General features: G+C 48.8%; 6 protein-coding genes across 6 annotated transcripts; 3 read left to right on the forward strand and 3 right to left on the reverse strand.

Moving 5' to 3' along the window:
- Positions 1 to 443: 443 nt before the first annotated feature.
- On the reverse strand, positions 444 to 1,362 carry MAM_06706 (uncharacterized protein; the record flags this gene model as incomplete). The annotated part of the gene is made up of 3 exons (XM_040825504.1): positions 444 to 803; positions 860 to 1,226; positions 1,307 to 1,362. The coding sequence occupies 3 exons, from the start codon at positions 1,360 to 1,362 to the stop codon at positions 444 to 446; spliced, it is 783 nt and encodes a 260-aa protein (XP_040676495.1).
- Positions 1,363 to 1,842: 480 nt separating this feature from the next.
- MAM_06707 (Myosin head, motor domain protein) lies at positions 1,843 to 7,009 on the forward strand (the record flags this gene model as incomplete). Its single annotated transcript, XM_040825505.1, has 7 exons — positions 1,843 to 1,977; positions 2,059 to 2,191; positions 2,259 to 2,448; positions 2,511 to 6,363; positions 6,435 to 6,508; positions 6,572 to 6,786; positions 6,843 to 7,009. 7 exons carry the CDS (start codon positions 1,843 to 1,845, stop codon positions 7,007 to 7,009), a joined length of 4,767 nt encoding a protein of 1,588 aa, XP_040676496.1.
- Positions 7,010 to 7,692: 683 nt separating this feature from the next.
- On the forward strand, positions 7,693 to 8,406 carry MAM_06708 (DUF1671 domain-containing protein; the record flags this gene model as incomplete). The annotated part of the gene is made up of 3 exons (XM_040825506.1): positions 7,693 to 7,875; positions 7,940 to 8,085; positions 8,202 to 8,406. The coding sequence occupies 3 exons, from the start codon at positions 7,693 to 7,695 to the stop codon at positions 8,404 to 8,406; spliced, it is 534 nt and encodes a 177-aa protein (XP_040676497.1).
- Positions 8,407 to 8,943: 537 nt separating this feature from the next.
- On the forward strand, positions 8,944 to 9,896 carry MAM_06709 (Ham1-like protein; the record flags this gene model as incomplete). Its single annotated transcript, XM_040825507.1, has 5 exons — positions 8,944 to 9,185; positions 9,272 to 9,416; positions 9,494 to 9,530; positions 9,632 to 9,665; positions 9,797 to 9,896. The coding sequence occupies 5 exons, from the start codon at positions 8,944 to 8,946 to the stop codon at positions 9,894 to 9,896; spliced, it is 558 nt and encodes a 185-aa protein (XP_040676498.1).
- Positions 9,897 to 10,867: 971 nt separating this feature from the next.
- Positions 10,868 to 13,807, reverse strand: MAM_06710 (Seryl-tRNA synthetase, class IIa; the record flags this gene model as incomplete). Its single annotated transcript, XM_040825508.1, has 8 exons — positions 10,868 to 11,170; positions 11,230 to 11,505; positions 12,164 to 12,504; positions 12,560 to 12,693; positions 12,763 to 13,184; positions 13,258 to 13,419; positions 13,530 to 13,600; positions 13,675 to 13,807. 8 exons carry the CDS (start codon positions 13,805 to 13,807, stop codon positions 10,868 to 10,870), a joined length of 1,842 nt encoding a protein of 613 aa, XP_040676499.1.
- Positions 13,808 to 14,582: 775 nt separating this feature from the next.
- MAM_06711 (rheb small monomeric GTPase RhbA) lies at positions 14,583 to 15,299 on the reverse strand (the record flags this gene model as incomplete). Its single annotated transcript, XM_040825509.1, has 3 exons — positions 14,583 to 14,846; positions 14,910 to 15,178; positions 15,248 to 15,299. The coding sequence occupies 3 exons, from the start codon at positions 15,297 to 15,299 to the stop codon at positions 14,583 to 14,585; spliced, it is 585 nt and encodes a 194-aa protein (XP_040676500.1).
- Between the last annotated feature and the right edge of the window lie 268 nt (positions 15,300 to 15,567).

Here is a 15,567-nt window from a genome sequence, read left to right on the forward strand (position 1 = left end):
TTCGCCTATAATGTACACCCTTCTCGTCCCAAATTTCTAGTAGATCTAGTACAGAATCCAGACGCCATTTACGTGCCTTTTTAGCTGCTTCAAAAAACGTCCTCTTGGCGTGGTTGTGGCGCCTTTTGTCGGCATGCTCTTTATGCTTGCTGTTCGCCTGATGAACTCGAGAAAGGTCTTTGCAAAGGCGTGATTGGAAGGAGAAACGGCGAATGGTTGACGCGACAGGTATGCATTTGTTGGCGGTGACGGGAGGGGAGCCATATGAAGAGGTGCATTATCTGTTGACTGTTTTTCTAGACCGGGAAATAAAAATAGGACATGTATAGAAAACCAGATATTACAGCCCTTTTTAAAAAAAAAATCAAAAAAATCAAAGGTCGTCACTCATTCATTGGAAGCTTCAACGAAAAAAAAAACCCCGGATGTAATTACGCAGCTCATTAAAGATCCACCTGATCAATCGCCGGCCACCATTGAGACCAGGCCCCCTGCTCGTCGAGGTTATTGCTGACTTCCGCGAAAAGCTGGTTCAACAAGGTATTAGTGTCGAGCTCGTGCTCGTGCTCGTGCTCGTGCTCGTGCCCTTGAACCGGCCAAGTCGCCTGCGCCGAGGGCCGCTCCGCGCCCCGAATCTCCCGAGTATGCGCGTCGGATCTATCCACGACACGGAACTCGTGGACAGACTGGTGTAGAGTATCAAAGTCTGCTCGTGTGCGCCCCTGGTATCGTGTCCGGTCCTCGGTTGCTCGCTCGTAGAGCACGGATGCATGGTGTATCGTTTTGATCTTGCGCGTGCCGCCCTCTCAATGTTAGCGCAACGGTGGCCACGGTCGTGTCATGCTTGCGGGCGGCTTACCCATCCGTCGGCGATTTTCCAGACAAGTCGAAACTTTTCCAGGTAGTCGAGACACATTTTGAGACAGTCGCTTGCTCGCGGGCTGCGGCCCAGGTTCATTCGGGGGTATTTCGCCACGTAGAGGTTGAGGTAGCCGGCTGAGAATGCGCAGAACCCGGCAAAGGGCGTCATGAGATGCACGCCACACTCGGAGGCCTCGTGTAGAATGGCGGCGATGTGCTCTGCCGCGCCGAAGAGGAGTCGGGAGCTGTCGTCCCACCAGCCCTCGGGGGCGGGCGCCCCCAGCATGGGCTGGTCGACTGGACCCCGTGGCTCCGACTCCGGGGTCGGCAGGAAGGGGAAGTACTCGCGGTGAAGCATGAGGGTGCTGACAAGGCGTAAGCAGGGGCGGCGGCGGCAAGTTGGGAGCCCCGTCGACCGCTACCGCTGTGGGAAGGGGATTCTTACCTCACGTAGTACAGGAGATTGAGGTAGACGAACGTCTCGCCGAAGCCGAGCGTCATGTGGACGGCCACCGAGTTGCTGGGGTAATGGAGCTTGACGTTCTGTACGGGGCACTCGCAACCCAAGTAAGTTAAGTACTACTTAAAAGTAGGCAGCCTTCGCCAAACCCCTTGTTGATCTTTTGTCAAAATTGCATTTTGTACCTTCAACTAATATTTAGCCAGTCGCCCACCTTACTGTTGTTATTTGACACATTTTGGGCCCTTTTTTTTCTGCGTGTGAATTTCACCAGTCCTGGTACCCCGTACCACGTCCTGGCATTTTAAAGCTGGCCCCGTATTTTGGACCCGCCCCCCTTTATTTGTAGCCAGTGGCTCCAGCCGTCGCGACTCTTGATCAAGGAGCTTCTTTGAAGTATCCTTCATACATGAAAGAACCATCTCCCAAGGCAATTTTTCCACACATTCCTCAATCCTAAAACCAAGCGGCGCCGGTCTTTTTGTTATCCTTCAGTGCCTTGACTGGTAGTCCGTCACCCTATGGCATCGACATACGACGTCGGCACGAGGGCGTGGCAGCCTGATGCTGCTGAGGGTTGGGTAGCTTCAGAGCTGATCAGCAAACACATTGACGGCTCAACAGCCAAACTTTCCTTCAAGCTTGATAATGGCGAGGTATGCCATCTCTTCCATAGCCTGCAGCGTTCAAAAATGGACTCAAGGCTTTCGCTGACCGGGTATTCTTGGTTCTGGTAGACCAAGATCATCGAAGTTCCCATCGATGCTTTACAAAGCGGAAATCATGCATCATTACCGCCCCTGATGAACCCGACGATGCTGGAAGCCAGCGACGATCTTACAAATTTATCTCACCTTAACGAACCTGCTGGTATGTTAGCCGATCGACATTTTACGATATTCATCAAGGTCGAATATTGTGCTAACATTACTCGCAGTGTTGCAAGCTATTAGATTACGATATTCACAGAAGGAAATCTACACCTACAGTGGGATCGTCCTTATCGCAACAAATCCGTTCGCTCGAGTCGACTCTCTCTATGTGCCGGGTATGGTACAAGTCTACGCTGGGAAGCAACGGGCGACCCAAGCTCCGCATCTCTTTGCTATCGCCGAAGAGGCTTTCATGTACGAACATGCTATACGCTCTTACCCGACATTCCACGTGCTAATGTAAAGAACCAATACAGAGACATGATTCGGGATAACAAAAATCAGACTATTGTTGTGTCTGGTGAATCGGGTGCCGGGAAGACTGTAAGCGCCAAGTACATTATGCGCTACTTCGCGACCAGAGAGTCACCCGACAACCCAGGAGCCCGCTCCAAGCGTGGCCCTGAAGCCATGAGCGAGACTGAAGAGCAGATCCTGGCTACCAACCCTATCATGGAAGCGTTCGGTAACGCCAAAACGACAAGAAATGACAACAGCTCAAGATTTGGCAAATATATCGAGATCATGTTCGACGAGAAAACGAATATTATTGGTGCAAAGATAAGAACATACCTGCTAGAGCGGTCGCGTCTGGTCTTCCAACCTCTAAAAGAGCGAAACTACCACATTTTTTATCAACTTGTCGCCGGGGCTTCTGACAGCCAACGTCAGGAGCTTGACATCATGCCAATTGAGCAGTTTGAGTACCTCAACCAAGGCAATTGCCCTACTATAGACGGTGTGGATGACAAGGCCGAATTCGAGGCTACTAAAAAATCTCTGCAAACGATCGGCGTCTCAGAGGCTCAGCAAAATGACATCTTCAAGCTTTTAGCTGGTTTACTGCATCTTGGTAACGTGAAGATCACAGCGTCCAGGACTGACAGCGTTCTCGCGCCCACAGAGCCATCGCTTGAGAAGTCCTGTGCCATCCTTGGAGTCGATGTGCTCGAATTCGCCAAATGGATCATCAAGAAGCAGCTAATCACCAGAGGCGAGAAAATTACGTCAAACTTGAGCCAAGCCCAAGCCATTGTTGTGCGTGACTCTGTTGCCAAATTCATCTATTCAAGCTTGTTCGACTGGCTAGTTGAAATCATTAACCGCAGCTTGGCTACTGAAGAAGTTCTCAACCGTGTAAAGTCCTTTATTGGAGTTCTGGATATTTATGGGTTCGAACATTTTGCTAAAAATTCATTTGAGCAATTCTGTATCAATTACGCCAATGAGAAGCTGCAACAAGAATTCAATCAACATGTGTTCAAGTTAGAGCAAGAGGAATATCTGAAGGAACAGATCGACTGGACATTCATCGACTTTTCGGACAACCAGCCCTGTATCGACCTCATTGAAGGCAAGCTAGGTGTTCTATCTCTCCTGGACGAAGAATCCAGATTGCCCATGGGCTCAGATGAACAATTTGTCACAAAGCTTCACCACAATTTTGCGACAGACAAGCAGCACCCCTTTTTCAAGAAACCTCGATTTGGCAAATCCGCCTTCACCGTCTGCCATTACGCCATAGATGTAACCTACGAATCAGAAGGCTTCATTGAGAAAAATCGAGACACTGTGCCGGACGAGCACATGACGGTACTTCGCGCTACTTCGAACCCGTTTCTGAAACAGGTGCTTGACGCTGCCTCGGCTGTCAGAGAAAAAGATGTTGCTTCTGCTTCCTCAAACGCCGTAAAGCCCGCCGCTGGTAGGAAGATCGGGGTGGCTGTAAACAGGAAGCCGACACTTGGGGGCATCTTCCGATCCTCTCTGATTGAATTGATGAATACAATAAACAATACAGACGTTCATTATATTCGATGTATCAAGCCCAATGAGGCCAAGGCAGCATGGCAGTTTGAAGGTCCCATGGTCCTTAGCCAGTTGCGTGCCTGTGGCGTTTTGGAGACTGTCCGCATTAGTTGCGCTGGGTATCCTACCAGGTGGACATATGAAGAGTTCGCCCTTAGATATTATATGCTCGTGCATTCTGGCCAGTGGACGGCGGAGATTCGTGACATGGCTAATGCCATCCTGACGAAGGCTTTGGGTACAAGCACTGGCAAAGGACTGGACAAGTATCAATTGGGTCTTACCAAGATCTTCTTCCGCGCTGGTATGCTGGCGTTCTTGGAGAATTCACGGACAAGTCGACTTAACGACTGTGCTATTCTTATTCAGAAGAATTTGAGAGCGAAGTACTATCGACGTCGATACCTGGGGGCCCGAGAGTCTGTCATTCGCTCCCAGTCTGCCGCCAGAGCATATATTGCCAGAAGACAGGCCCAGGAACTCCGCACTACAAGAGCAGCGACTACAATTCAACGTGTATGGAGAGGCCAAAAGGATCGAAAGAAGTTTTTGGCTATCCGAAAGGACATGACTTTCTTCGAATCAGCAGCCAAGGGTTATCTTCGACGAAAGCAGATCATGGAGACCAGGGTCGGTAACGCTGCCCTTGTCATTCAGCGGGCTTGGCGATCCCGTCGACAACTGCGGTCCTGGCGCCAGTATCGTAGAAAGGTGACTCTGATTCAGAGTTTGTGGCGTGGTAAACTGGCGAGACGAGGCTACAAGAAGGTTCGGGAGGAGGCTCGCGATCTGAAGCAAATATCCTATAAGCTGGAGAACAAGGTTGTTGAACTCACTCAGTCCTTGGGGTCGATGAAGGAAAAGAACAAAAACCTTTCGGCACAAGTCGAGAATTACGAAAGTCAAATCAAGTCGTGGAAGAATCGACACAATGCACTTGAAGCGAGGACGAAAGAACTGCAGACTGAGGCCAACCAGGCAGGTATCGCTGTTGCGCGTCTACAAGCAATGGAGGAGGAGATGAAAAAACTTCAGCAGGCATTCGACGAGTCAACAGCAAACATCAAGCGAATGCAAGAAGAGGAGCGCGACTTGAGAGAATCCCTGCGCTTGTCAAACACAGAACTGGAGTCTGCTAAACAGACGAGCAATGACAGGGAAAAGGACAATGTCAGTCTCAGACAAGAGCTTGAAGCTCTCCGTGACGCCCTGGAAGTGGCCAAGAGAAGTGCACCTGTCAATGGAGACCTTGCGAATGGCAACTCAGCGACGGCGTCGACGGGTACCGGACTCATTAACCTCGTGGCCTCCAAGAGACCCAAGCGCAGAAGCGCCGGAGCTGAGCCGCGAGATTTGGATCGCTTCAGTGCCGCTTATAATCCACGCCCAGTCTCTATGGCCGTTACAAACACCGCTCATCGGCAGAATTTGTCTGGTACAGCATATATTCCTGGGGTTGATAATATTGAAATGGAATTAGAGACTCTTCTTGCCGACGAGGATGGCTTAAACGAAGAGGTGACAATGGGATTAATTCGCAACCTCAAAATCCCCTCACCGAATTCAACTCCCCCACCATCCGACAAAGAAGTGTTGTTCCCCTCCTACCTTATCAATCTTGTCACATCTGAGATGTGGAATAACGGGTTTGTCAAGGAATCAGAGCGTTTCCTGGCAAATGTGATGCAATCTATTCAGCAGGAGGTAATGCAATACGACGGGGATGAAGCGATCAACCCTGGTGCCTTCTGGCTGTCCAACGTCCACGAGATGTTGTCATTTGTTTTTCTCGCTGAAGACTGGTATGAGACCCAGAAGACTGACAACTACGAGTATGACCGCCTGCTTGAAATTGTTAAGCACGACCTCGAGAGCTTGGAGTTCAATATCTACCATACTTGGATGAAGGTTCTCAAGAAGAAGTTGCATAAGATGATTATTCCAGCCATCATTGAATCGCAGTCTTTACCTGGTTTCATCACCAATGAAAGCAATAGGTTTTTGGGCAAGCTTCTGCAGTCCAACTCTGCCCCGGCATACAGCATGGACAATTTACTGAGCTTGCTCAACAGTGTCTTCCGGGCCATGAAGGCTTTTTACCTCGAAGACTCCATTATCACGCAGACTGTGACCGAGCTTCTGCGCCTTGTTGGCGTTACGGCATTCAATGACTTACTAATGCGCCGCAATTTCCTTTCATGGAAGCGTGGCTTGCAAATCAACTACAACATCACTCGCATTGAAGAGTGGTGCAAGAGCCACGACATGCCAGAAGGCACGCTTCAGCTTGAGCATTTGATGGTGAGCTCGTCTGAGATCAAATGAAAAATATCTGTTTCGATATTTTACTAACATCTTTCGCCGTGTTTTAGCAAGCGACAAAACTTCTTCAGCTCAAGAAAGCCACGCTAAATGACATTGAAATTATTCAGGACATATGTTGGATGTATGTGTCGAAGTTGCGCCAAGCCAAGCTTCGAGGGACATACCCATGACTAACGGCCTCTAGGCTCTCGCCGAACCAGATCCAAAAGCTGCTGAATCAGTACCTAGTCGCAGACTATGAGCAGCCTATCAATGGAGAAATTATGAAGGCCGTTGCCTCCAGAGTGACTGAGAAGAGTGACGTGCTGCTCCTTCAGGCGGTTGACATGGACGATAGCGGACCCTACGAGATTGCAGAACCTCGAGCGATCACAGCACTGGAGACCTACACCCCATCATGTAAGCCCTGTTAATTCCTTGCGTCATGGTTTTCCTAGAGCTAATCTATTCACAAGGGCTACAAACCCCTCGTTTGAAACGGTTGGCCGAAATTGTCTCTGCCCAAGCTATTGCTCAACAAGAAAAGCTTGAGTACGAAAATGACGGCGAATTCGGAGGTCAACACGGCGATATTCTCGAAGCAGATGAAACTGCCATTGAGCCTGAACAAGAAATGAAATAGAGCGTCGACGCTGGTTTGTGTAACTTTGAATTTTGCACATGGGGGCTAGAAGACTAAGAACAACAAGCTGTACATTTAACTGGGTTTGTTTTGGCCACTGGGTAGAGGGTGCGTTACAAGCTACTTATACTATCCTTGCAACTCCAGTCGAAAGGGTGTATGGATCTTAAGGCGCTTGACGCATATTATAACATGTCATGTATTTGCAACATGTATGACGGAAGATGTTGCCGCTTCAAAAGCATTGCTAACTAGAGGATGGTTGCCGACATGATCGGAAAAAACTCAGATGTCTGGCGGATATTAGGGCACCTATCTATTGATGTAAATGTATGTCTAGCTATGATAACGCATTTTTGGGTCTCATTCTACAATCAGACTTTGGGGATTCACAACAATCAAGCTGTCGCTCTTCAACCTGGCATTGAAGTACTCAACTTATGTCCATCGATTCTCGTGCGCTTCTAAGTAAAATATGCGTTCAAGCGAGGACGTGCCTCGATATAGGCATAATATCAGTTCCAAAATTTGCAGTTTTGAAGTACCGAGGCGGTGCGACTCTAGAATACTCATTCCCTAACCGGAACTTTACCGCCGACTTTCCAACATTTTGGGCTCAAGGTTCTGAATAAATATTGAGGGAATAACCATAGCCCATCTATGCACAGTGTCTGAAGAACAAGATGAGACAAGTCCCGAACATCATTGTTACTGGGACCCCGGGCGTTGGCAAGACCACTCACAGCGAGAGTTTAGCAGAGCGGACTGGGCTTCGACATGTCTCTGTGAATCAGATAGTCAAAGATAAGGAGTGCCACGAAGGGTGGAGCGATGAGCACCAGAGTTGGATTGTGGATGAAGATAAAGTAAGAACATCACCCCTTCCCCCGGGCAACTACTACCTTTAGACTGACTTCAAATGCCTGTCAGCTGCTAGATGTCATCGAGGAAGATGTCAAAGCTGGCGGCTGTATAATTGATTGGCATGCCTGTGATCTTTTCCCACGTAGCTGGATAGACCTTGTTGTGGTTTTGAGGGTGGAAACTTCAACCTTGTTTGACAGGTTGACAGCTAGGTAAGCCGAAGGGCGGATCTCAAATTAGCAATGCCATTCATTGTGCCACATCCTTTCCACATGAAACCTCCCCGAAGAGTTGAAACTGGCAGATTGATATAACTGACGGTAAATAGGGGTTACGCTGAGGCGAAGCTTCAGGAGAACCTGGACTCAGAAATCATGGAGGTGTTACTTGAAGAGGCACGGGAGGCTTTTGATGAGGATATTGTCATTGAGTTGATAAGCAACACATCCGATGACATGGAATGTAATGTAGACCGAATTGAAGCTTGGGTCAAGCAATGGAAGTTGGATAATGCCCCTACTGGGAATCCTTGAGGGGCGAAAGGGCGGGCACAAGAGAAGAGATTCGATTGACCAAAGAGCTTGGCAGATGTCTGCGTTCCTTTGGAAAGTGCAATACGATATGAGCCATTACAACAAGGGATTTGCCATCGTGAAGATGTATCCCACTTCGTAGAACTCCATTTTTGCCAGCCCGGGTTCCCACCATTACCTTTTGTATGCACATAACGGGGCTTCTGTTTTGCTTTCTACCGGCAAACTGCCTCGAGTCATAACAAGCTTCTTTGTTCCATGTGTTTCTGAAGCCTGAATCAACCTTTCTTATACTGAAATCGTGCTCCCATTCACGAGGTAAATTCTCGATGTTTCACCCCACCGTCGTTGGTTTTCGACATTTGCTTTCCGTGTTATATTGGCGGAGCTATTCGTTGACGCAGGCTATACTTCTCGCAGTAGCACGCTCGCGCAGTGATCCACCGATGTGTGTAAAGGAACAGAAATCGAATTGAAGAATGTTGACACTATTCGGCAGAAATTTTTAAGTTCCACTACCTCCATACTAGAGTCGCCATGACACGATGTGTCAATTTCGTCACTGGCAATCCTAACAAGCTTCGTGAGGTCAAAGCCATGCTTGAGCCTGGGATCCAAGTCCGAAGCAATCCCATCGACATTGAGGAGGTCCAGGGTTCTATTGAGGAGGTGACAGAGTACAAGTGCCGCAAGGCTGCTGAGATGGTCAATGGGCCGGTACTTGTGGAGGACACGGCGCTGTGCTTCAATGCTCTTGCAGGGCTACCGGGACCCTATATGTAAGAGATGACCAAGAGCTAGGCCGACGCAGTTATTAGATGCCTGACTGCTTCTTGCAACGGTATTTTTGTTGATCCGAGTACAGTAAATGGTTCTTGGCGGGTATTGGCCACGAAGGTTTGAACAATCTCCTCGCGGCATACGCAGACAAGTCTGCGGAGGCTGTCTGCACGTTTGGCTACTGCGAAGGCCCAGGACATAAGCCGATCATCTTCCAAGGGAAATGTCCGGTAAGTTGTTTATTTGTGCCCCGATCGATGCACTACTTGCTGAAAAAGCTAACGGCTAATCTCGTTCTGGGCCGAAGGGAAATATTGTACCTGCAAGAGGGCCAACTCACTTTGGTACATGCTATCTGATTCCCGCATCGATTCATTCGTGAACCCGATTACTTCTACAGAATTTGGCATAGGCAGTTGCTAATGGCGTTAATGTTGTCTTCTAGGTTGGGACCCTATCTTTGAACACGACGGGAAGACGTACGTTCGCACAGAAAGATACTCCACACTAAGTTCCTGGACGCCCTACCCTTTGGAACATATTCAAGCGCGAACTTCTATCCTCGTGTGTTTCAATCATTGCAGGTGTGCTAACTTGTCTGCCCATCCAGATTCGCTGAAATGGACGGGGCGGGGAAGAACAAGATATCCCACCGTAGTCGCGCCCTTGAAAAGCTTCGAAAATGGTTTGACCGCGAGCACCAAGACTAACAATGACTTTTCTTATTGTGTGTAGTCCCGGCGGGTTTGGGGTATGGCCTGTTGTAGGCTTCATTGGAGAGCGAGGTATTAGTGGCAGGTTAGCAAGACCTGCATGCGGCGCAGTAAGATTGGAACTCACAATAAAACCTCAAACTCTGCGTATTTGCTCAAGTATGCTCCTCCTCGCCTGTATGGCTCGATAAAGGAATGTGCCCTTGTGGCGTTGATTTTCGAACTTCTTCTGGCGTACTTTTTAATCGACTCTGGATCGCGACTCGAAGGGTCGAATACGTAGAGGCAGGACGCTCCGGCCAGGCTTTTCTCAAAGCCCACAGCCGTGAGGGAGTGTCCTGATTGAGATTTTTTCTTAACGTTATTTTGGTCCTGAAATACTTGCTCATTTGGCCCACCTACCCTGATGCTGAATATAAATAGGTGGGAGATCTGTATGACGCACTTTTCTCTCCAGCTTTGTGTCCCACTCGGCCGCAAAGTATGCCTCTATTACCTGTGTCATTTCTTCCCACACTTCTCCCGTCTCGGAGGGACGAAATGCCTTCACGGCACATCTAGCACCATAATGAGTAAAATAGAATTGGTGCGTGGCAAGTGGTGACCATACGGTATTGCGAGACTCTTAAAGAGCGCATGTGCCTATCCACCAAGAAAGAATCGCCATCAGCAACGAAAAACTATTTTCCTAGAGCTCACTTTAACAGGGTGTCCTTGCCTCCGGTGTGCCAATGTATTTGCGAGTTCCTCTAATCCCTCCAGTTTCAGCTCGACCATTTGAGTTGTGGCCAAGATCCCAAGCTGCCTCGACGAAGTCCTGGATCTGAAATACTGAGGGAAGGCCATTATGGAAATTCTCGTGGCCCGCTGCTCTGGCACTGATTATATATGATATCAGACATTGAATGTTTCGATACCCACAGAATCCTCCTGGTCCCTCCCAGTCAAGTTAGCAATCATGTCAAAACTCAAGATGCGGTAAAAGTGTTGCGCTTGCCTTCTCGGCGCAATTTCGATACATGCTGCACGCAAGGGTGGCAAAAGTACGCATAGCTTATTGATCGACTCTTTCCCACAAGCCGCGCCAGGGCCGGGATAACACCTGCAAAAACGCCTTTGAGTTCTCGTGCTTCATCCCAGTTGGTTGCCATGATGCGCCGCTTGCCAGCAGGCTTCTTACCATCGGTACAAACCTGGCCATCTCTAGCCAGTTTTCTCGCGAGCCAGTTTGGCATTTCATCTTCATACGCGAATTTCCCAAGATGATTCGTCTGTGACATGGGAAGTAAGCCTTTCTGGGCCAAGTTGCATGTCGGGGCTATGAACCCACTCCGAGTGTTGGTGCTGATTGCTTCTTTGAGTCGCCACCGTGCCTCGATTCTTCCAGCCTCTCGGCCTCTAGATTGACAGCTTTTGGCGCTCTCAAGGCGACAGGCTTTGCACTGTTGTTGCGGCGAGAGTGTTCACTTCCTCTTCCCCGGCCTCGAAATATGCCCGCCCATCCAGGCATGCTCATCGACCCTTCGGCTCCCCAGACAACTGAAAATGAAAAGGAATCCAGTCTCGCTGTGCCAGAGAAAGCCGGTTGGAGAACGCTGGAGTATTCCTAGTTGGGTGGCTTGCGCCACAAACATTCGTTTCGGGATGTGCGCCACACTGCTGACAAACACCACCAGAGTAAGGACACGAGCTGGATCATTACAGGCGCCTGAGATCGCAATGTGATTGTGATTTTGCGACTGAAACGGTCTCCCGGTTACATGAATTAATGCGTGGAACATGATCACAAAGCAAATTCAAACATCCAGGGCCCCGGCTTCCTTCCACAATCTCTAAAGCATCACATTTTATTGACTTCGACTCAACATTTGCACAAGACAGGAGCATCATTATGATACTTAGACCAGGCAATCTGATATAAAATTGTCTGCCTGCCATGCCATACCTGTATTCTACTTATACAGTGTGTATGAAACATCAAGTCATAGTCAGTTGCGGAAGCGCAGATGACAGTAAAGTAGCTACAGCCCGGCGGCAACTATTTCTCTCCCCTAGGTCGCTGGGGTAGAGATTTCTGGGAGGTAGACTCCTTCGGCAACTCTCTGGCGAAGGGAATAAATTCCCTTGCCCCGGGGAGGTACTTCCGAAGAGGTTCTGGTACTTTCAAACCCTGTTATGTCTTCAAATTAGAAAAAGTTGCCACTCGGAAAAAAAAATTACAAAAAGCCTTTCGTAACGAAAGCCGAAAACTCAGCACAACTCACCTCCTCAGTCTGGTAATTCTCCAAAATGCAGCACATAGTCCTGGTAGTTGCACAGAGTGTAGAGTTGAGACAATGAACATATTTCTTCTTGACGTCGGTCTGCATCTTGGAACCAAATCGTATCTCGAGGGCGCGAGACTGGTAGTCAGTACAGTTGGAGCAAGAAACAAGCTCTTTATATTCGCCTTGGAAAGGAAACCAGGCCTCCAAATCTAACTTCTTAGACGCTGCATTATTCAATGCGCCAGACACAATGGACACGATTTGGTACGGCAACTCGAGTGACTTGTAGAACTCCTCGGAAATACGTATCATGTCATTGAAGGCATCCCAAGATTTTTCTGGATCTGTCAAGAGAAATTGTTCGATCTTTGCTTTGTCAGCGGGAACAAAAACCTTGCATTAACACATAGTGCTGCGGGCGGGGTATGGCTTCTACCTTTTCAAATTGATGGACACGGTAAATACCCCAAGCATCTCTGCCATGGGAACCGGCCTCACGTCTGTAGCAAGTGCTGTATCCAGCATATCTGGGAGCATCCATTGTCAACATTCGCATCAATAAATAGAAGTACAGCACAAGCGGCACACACACTTACTTGATGGGAAGATCCTTGGGGATCAGCCATTCATCAGCGTGGAATGCCGAAATGGGCTGCTCCGACGTAGCAATCAGGTACTTGTCATTCTTTGCATCGCCATCTGTCACTTTGTACAACTCCTCGTCAAATTGCTCAAGCTGAGCAGTCTTGCCCATGTAATCCTTGAGCATGAACTGCGGCGTCTGCAAAGCAGTGTATCCTCTGTTACTAAGAAATTCGAGGCCATAGTTGATTAGAGCCTGGTTCAAAAATACTCCCCACTGCCGTAGAAAGTAACCACGGTGGCCAACCACCTTCACACCACGGTCGGGATCGTAGCCGTCAAGTCTAAGAAGGACTTCATGATGAGAGAGAATATTGTCGCGCTGCTTCAGGCTAACGCCGTCTGGCGCCCACGTACGTTCTACCACGTTGTTGTCCTGTGGATTTCTGGGTTAGAAACCTATTATGTTGGAGCGAGAATCCGGCATACCCTCAGGGATGGTGACAAACCTCGTTATTGCTCACTGGCACGGAGTCATGTACGTAATTGCCTACCGTCTTGATCTTCGCCCTAAGCAATGCATCTTTCTCGGCAGCGGACTCTACAAGTGCTTTCTTCTCCCTCTCAAGCTCGGCCTTCTGCTTGAGCAACTCATCCGCGTTCTCCTTGGCCTAGATTGCAAATTGTTAATGATAGGTCGGTGAATCCCATAAAAAAAAAGAACAAAGGAAAGAAAAAGAGAGGGCTTCCGTCGACAGTTGAATTTTTGATCTTCCCTGACCTTCTTCTTAGCTCCAATTTGCTTCTGAATATCATTGATCTTGCTGTTTACTTGTGTAGCGCTGTATTGAGCTAGTCGCAAACGACATTGTTGTCAGCTGAGGGTCGATTTGGAGTTGAAGTTGCGACGCGATGGACGGGCTTACTTTTGCGGTGACCGTCGAACAGGGCGATGATCTCATCCACGATCTCAACATCGGCGAATCTACGACGTTGAGACTCGCGAATATTCTCTGGATTACCACCGCGCTCCGTGACGAAGTCTATAACGTCGAGCATCTTGTTTGTTCGGCTTGAGGACTTCTGCAAATTTGGTATCGGTGCGGGAACCAAAGATCCAGGTCGGTCTGTTCACTTGTCGTCGGTATTTGTAGGGCCACACAATTGCTGTTAATCTTTTCCGCGCTGAAGATATGACTGATGAAAGACTCGGGGCAATTTTCGCTCAAGTGTTTCGAGTCGCGGAACTGCCCAATACTTCCCCCAAGGGTCATCTCTTTTGGTGGGGAGAAGAGGGGCAGACGGTGAGTCGGTCGGTGGGGTCGTGAGGGTAACAGGGGAACAAAAAAGTACGTCGCACGTAGCAGAAAGAAATGCCTTCTGCATGGTTTATTAAAGCGAGAGGTGTGGCTATGGTGGGGTGAGACTCCCGTCAAAAGCCACGGTCCAGGAGCAGCAGCAGTTAGTCATTGTTCTCGCTGATCTTGCGTAGCCTTCAATAACAAGGATCTCGTTCCTTTTTCTGAAAGGAAAGTGATGGCAATTGTTTTCAAGATGTTGGGCTCCCTCTCTACTTGCAACGACAGCCAACAATATTTCTCGGCTTTCTTGGTTCTGAGGCTGGGGAGTGTACGAATATTTCCTGGACTCAGAACCAATATGTTAGAAAGCACACTCAATTGCAAGACGTGCGCCAGGGTTCAAAGTACTGATATGGGAACATTTTCAAGTGCAATAGACATATATATGTGTATATATCTATTTATATTTAATATATATATTTAAAGAGTTTCAACCCTAAGCTGCCCGCAGCTATATTTCTGCTGCAATGTTGTTACATTAGAGAACAGTTGCCCTTCTCTGGGGCCTCGCCAGGGTTCTGTGACTTCTCGATCTGGGCGATCAGCAGGTCGAACGCGCGACCAACGTTCTCATTATATCGCGCGCTTGCCTCGGTCCAGCCGCATTGGAACTTCTCTGAAAGCTTCTTCCCTTCCTCTGGGCTCACTTGGCGTTGTTCAGGTCGTAGGTCGCTCTTGTTACCGACTATGACGATAGGGACAGATTCGCTCCCCTGTTGGCCGCAGTCCAGGCGGTACTTTGTCAGTGAGGGGATTCTCTGCTGATGAGGGAAGACTGGCCCCGACAGACAGACGCTTACCAGGTGGTTAAGGATCTTTTCCCTGATGACCTGGATCATTTCAAATGAAGGCAGAGATGAGACTGAATACACAAGCATGTAACCGTGTATGCCAATGAAATGTTTGGAATTCAGGATGCTGTATTCATCCTGGCCCGCAGTGTCAACAATTTCTGTGGCATAGTCCTGGCCTTTATACCGGATTGTCTTGCTAAAAGTATTCTCGATCGTTGGATAGTAGCTATCTACAAAGTGCCCGTCAACAAATTGAACCGCCAGGGACGACTTTCCTGATTCTAGTCAGTATTTGCCAGCTTCTGATCGCATGGAATATCTCCGTCTGCCCGTAACCCACTTACCTACGGATCGGCTGCCGACGATGGCCATCTTCCTTTGCTTCGGCGCAGGCATTCTGGCACGCGCGGCAAATACCGGGAGACAAACAAACAAACTGTTGATTTCTATAATGCGGCAGCGCGGTGGTAAAGGCTCGTAGGACGTGAACTGGTTCGTTGTTCCGACAACGCTCGACTAGAAGTACGCGCGGTTCGACGAACACGGCGCGAACCTAACTAGTCGATGATGCCGACCCCGTCAATGTCATACCTACCTACGTGTTTGTGCAGGGGCCTGCTCAGTGTGGTTGAGTGGGGCATGTCCGGGACCGAGCCCCGGCCAG

This window comes from Metarhizium album, assembly GCF_000804445.1.
Source record: "Metarhizium album ARSEF 1941 chromosome Unknown scaffold_23, whole genome shotgun sequence".
Classification (NCBI taxonomy): Eukaryota; Fungi; Ascomycota; class Sordariomycetes; order Hypocreales; family Clavicipitaceae; genus Metarhizium; species Metarhizium album.